Raw genomic sequence first — 5,000 nt, forward strand, 5'->3', positions numbered from 1 at the left:
CAGAGAGAGAGGGGGCCAGAGAGAGAGAGAGAGAGAGAGATGAGAAATAGAGGGACAGAGAGAGACAGAGACAGAGATATAAGAGATAGAGGGACAAAGAGAGAGAGACAGACAGACAGAAACACAGAGAGATATGAGAGACAGAAGGACAGAGAGAGAGAGAGGGGGGGGCGGACAGAGAGAGAGAGACAGAGAGAGAGGGGGGGACAGAGAGAGAGGGGGGGACAGAGAGAGAGAGGGGGGACAGAGAGAGAGAGACAGAGAGATATGAGAAATAGAGGGACAGAGAGAGAGAGGGGGGGACAGAGAGAGAGAGGGGGGACAGAGAGAGAGAGACAGAGAGATATGAGAAATAGAGGGACAGAGAGAGAGAGACAGAGATGTAAGAGATAGAGGGACACACAGAGAGAGAGAGAGACAGACAGACAGAAACACAGAGAGATATGAGAGATAGAGGGACAGAGAGAGAGAGACACACACACACACACACACACACACACACACACACACACACACACACACACACACACACACACACACACACCACACACACAGATATGAGAGACAGAGGGACAGAGAGAGAGAGAGAATCAAAAAGAAACAGAAAGAGACAGACAGACAGACAGACAGACAGACAGACAGACCACGCTTTTGTCAAACATCTGCGCATACAGTAACGGTGTGAACAGAAATATTCCAGTAGCATAAAAAAAAAGCGTTTGTCGTGTCAAACTCAGTCATGTCCAAAAGAGAGATTAACATCTGGTCGTATTGGTCACGTTTTTTGGTGTGTTTTTTTTTTACAACTGCCCCGACAATATATATATATATTTTTTTTTTCTTTTAAAATACAGATTAATGGTGTGTGTAGTGGTGGGAGTGCGCGCATGTGTTTTTGTAAAACAAAAACGATAAGCTACGAGCTTCTTCTTCTTCTTCTTCTTCTTTTTATCATGCCCTGTATTAACTACAAAATTAATTATATTTTTTAATATCAATAAAAACAAAACAAAGCAGAAAGAAGAAGAACAAGAAGAAAATGAAGGAAGAGGAGGAGGAGAGGAGGAGGGGGAGGAGGAGGGGGGGAGGAGGGGGAGAGGAGGGGGAGGGGGAGAAGAGGAGGGGGAGAAGAGGAGGGGGGGAGGGGGAGGAGGAGGGATAGGAGGGGGAGGAGGGGGAGAGAGAGAGGAGGGAGAGGAGGAGAAGGGGGAGAGGAGGGGGAGGAGGAGGAGGAGAGGAGGAGGAGGGAGAGGAGGAGGAGGGAGAGGAGGGGGAGAGAGAGGAGGGGGAGAGAGAGGAGGGGGAGGAGGAGGAGGGGGAGAGGAGGAGGATAGGAGGGGGAGAGAGAGGAGGGTGAGGAGGAGGAGGGGGAGGAGGGGGAGAGAGAGGAGGGTGAGGAGGAGGAGGGGGAGGAGGGGGAGAGAGAGGAGGGTGAGGAGGAGGAGGGATAGGAGGGGGAGAGAGAGGAGGGAGAGGAGGAGAAGGGGGAGAGGAGGAGGAGGGATAGGAGGGGGAGAGAGATGAGGGTGAGGAGGAGGAGGGATAGGAGGGGGAGGAGGGGGAGAGAGAGGAGGGTGAGGAGGAGAAGGGGGAGAGGAGGAGGAGGGATAGGAGGGGGAGAGAGAGGAGGGAGAGGAGGGAGAAGGGGGAGAGGAGGAGGAGGGATAGGAGGGTGAGGAGGAGGAGGGATAGGAGGGGGAGGAGGGGGAGAGAGAGGAGGGTGAGGAGGAGAAGGGGGAGAGGAGGAGGAGGGGGAGGAGGAGGAGGGGGGAGGAGGAGGAGGAGGGAGAAGGGGAAAAGACAAGAATGAAAGAAAAAGAAAGGAAGAATGAGAGAAAGAAAAGCAAACACCAGCAAATGGATGAAAAATCATAATCTCAACTCAAAGGTTGAGACAAAAATCAAGTGATCATTTCAAAAGAACGATTCAGACCAAAATATATATTCATCTATAAATAAATTTTTAAAAAAGGTATCAGTTTGCTAAAATGGATTACAGAAACAAACCTAAAAGACCTCAAAGCAAGACAAATGATATATATGTGTGTGTGTGTGTGTGTGTGTGTGTGTGTGTGTGCGCGTGCATTTGTCTTGCATGTAGAGACAGAGACAGACAGAGACAGAGACAACAAAGAGAGAGAAAGAGAAAAAGATAGGGATATATATATATATATATATATATATATATATATATATATATAGAGAGAGAGAGAGAGAGAGAGAGAGAGAGAGAAAGAGAGAGAGACCGAGACCGAGACACAAAGAGACAACAAAGAGACAGAGAAACGGAGAAAAAGACAGAAAGACACAGAGACAGAGAGAAACAGAGAAAGAAAGAAAGAAAGAGAGAGAGAGAGAGAGAGAGAGAGAGAGAGAGAGAGAGAGTATGGGACGTGGAAAGAGATACAGAGAAACAGATAGATACAAACTACAAAGAGAGGGAGAAAGATACGGATACAGATAATTTACTCATTAGGCCATAGTTTTTTTGGGGGGTTCTTTTTTCAGTTTTCAGTAGCTCACTGCGTTCGGACAAATCCATATACGCTACACCACATCTGCCAAGCAGATGCCCGACCAGCAGCGTAACCCAACGCGCTTAGTCAGGCCTTGAGAGAAAAAAAAAGAAAAGAAAAAAAAAGGTGAATAAATAATAGATAAGCTTACATAAATAAATAAATAAATAATAAATATGTGTGAATGTGTGTCTTCATGTTTTACATTTATTTGCTTATTTATCATCATTGTTGTCTTATTTATTTATTTATTATTATTATTATTTTATTATTATTATTATTATTACTACTACCTTTTTTGAAGAGATGAAGTTCAGTGTACATTACATTAATTAGTGTGTGGCAGGGGGCTGTTTATACAGGAATCCTAACTGGTATGCCAATACCCACACTGACAAACACTGCATCACCAGTGTACTATGCGGACAATTATCAGAGAAAAGGAAACAGAAAGAGAGAGGGAGAGAGACAGAGGGGGAGAGACAGAGACAGAGGTACACAAACAGCAACTGTTACATCGCATTTGCTTGAGGAGACATGAAGAGAAAGAAAATCACTTGAAACAACATTAATACTAACAAAACGTAATTATCGTGAAGTTGAAGTTGCAAATAATGAGGGAGAGAGAGAGAGAGGAGGGAGAGAGACAGAAAGGAAGAGAGAGACAGAGAAAGAGAGAAAGTGAGTGAGAGAAAGAGAGAAAGTGAGAGAAAGAGAGAGAGAAAAAAAAGAGGGAAGAGAGGGAGAGAGAGGAAGAGGGATGGACGATACGGAGATAAAAGAGAGAAACAACAACAACAACAAAAAAGAGAATATGAGAGAGAGACAGACAGACAGAGAAAGAGACAGAGACAGAGAGACAGACAGAGAGAGAAAGAGACAGAGAGACAGAGAGAGAGAGACAGAGAGAGAAAGAGACAGACAGACAGAGAGAGAGAGACAGACAGAGAGAGAAAGAGACAGAGAGAGAGAGAGAGAAAGAGACAGAGAGACAGACAGAGAGAGAAAGAGACAGAGAGAGAGAGAGATGTAGATGTAGATGTTTTATTCATATAGGCCATAGCCCCTTAGAAGGGGGTACACATGGAATTGCCATTAAGTCGCATATTACTACAAAGAAAAATTACGTTACATAAGCATTGCGTTGTTTAAAAGCTCTATGCAAATATAAAGCAAAAGAACACAGAGAGAGAGAAAGAGAGACAGACAGGAACAGAGAGAGAGAAACAGAGACAGACAGATACAGAGAAACAGAGAGAAAGGAGAACAGAGACAGGGTAGTGGGAACGAAGGGCGAGGGCAAAAAAATAAAAAAAAAAAATTAAAAAAATAAAAAAATAAATAAATAACATGCAGATTTCACGGTAACTATCAGCGAACATACAACGTCTTCACAATTAAAAGATTATGGTGGATGAGAAAAAGACAGAGAGAGAGAGAAAGACAGAGAGACAGGGAGAGACAGAGACACACAGATAGGGAGAGACAGAGATAGAGACAGAGATATATAGAGAGAGACTGACAAACGAGAGAGAGAGTGAGAGAGACAGAGACAGGGAGACAGAAAAAGCTGAAGGGAAACCGCGTTGTCGCTCATAGAATGGCAGAGCGCCCATTGCGCGCAAAACAACAATGACAACAACAACAACAACAACAGCAAAACACACACACACACACACACACACACACACACACACAACCCCCAAAAACTATTGACCACACACACATCGCTCCCCCCCCTCCCCCCCAACCCTCTCCCCACCGCGGAGCCCCCCCCCCCCCCCCCCCCCCCCCCCCCCCCCCCCGCCAAACACACACACACCACACACAAACTGCACCCCCCACCCCCACCCCCCCACACACACACCCACACACATCCTACCCTTACCCCCACCACCACCACCACCACCACAACAACAACTACAACAAAAACAAACAAACAAAAATATTTAAAAAAAAACAAAAAAAACTCACGGATGCAGACCGCCGCCAAGAGCCTCACAGCGTCGTCCGGCTGGGTGCAGTCCGGAAAGAGCGGCTCGATGACGTAGTAGGCGAAGGTCAAGGCCACGATGGCCTGGGAGCAAGGTCGCACGATCATGCACTCCACCCACAGCCTGAGGAAGGCCAGGAAGGGCCCGAAGGCCTCGAACAGGTAGGCGTAATCCGCCCCTGACCGGACAATGGCCGTGCCCAGCTCGGCGTAGCAGTAGGCGCCGATCATGGAGTAGACCCCGCTGAGAACCCACACGATCAGGGCCAGACCCACGCTCCCTGTGCCGGCCAGCACGCCCTTGGGGCTGACGAAGATCCCCGACCCGATGATGCTGCCCACGATCACCGTGATCCCGTTGAGGAGGGACAGCTTCTGCTTCAGCTCCACCGTGTCGCCTCCGCCTCCGCCTCCAACGCTGGTTGGCGGCGGGTGCGGGTGCGGCGCGGGGTCTCCTGCGTTGAGGGGCTTGCCGCCGCCGCCGCCGCCGT

At 47.7% G+C, this 5,000-nt stretch overlaps 1 protein-coding gene across 1 annotated transcript in view; it reads right to left on the reverse strand.

The window, feature by feature from the left end:
• LOC143275972 (Y+L amino acid transporter 2-like) overlaps positions 1 to 5,000 on the reverse strand; it is a 99,935-nt gene that overhangs the window by 94,625 nt on the left and 310 nt on the right. Inside the window, exon 1 of the mRNA XM_076580330.1 lies at positions 4,491 to 5,000. This exon is cut by the window's right edge and continues 310 nt beyond it. Within this exon, the coding sequence (XP_076436445.1) occupies positions 4,491 to 5,000 (510 nt within the window). The remainder of the gene's footprint in view (positions 1 to 4,490) is intronic.

This window comes from Babylonia areolata, chromosome 31 (assembly GCF_041734735.1).
Source record: "Babylonia areolata isolate BAREFJ2019XMU chromosome 31, ASM4173473v1, whole genome shotgun sequence".
Classification (NCBI taxonomy): domain Eukaryota; kingdom Metazoa; phylum Mollusca; class Gastropoda; order Neogastropoda; family Buccinidae; genus Babylonia; species Babylonia areolata.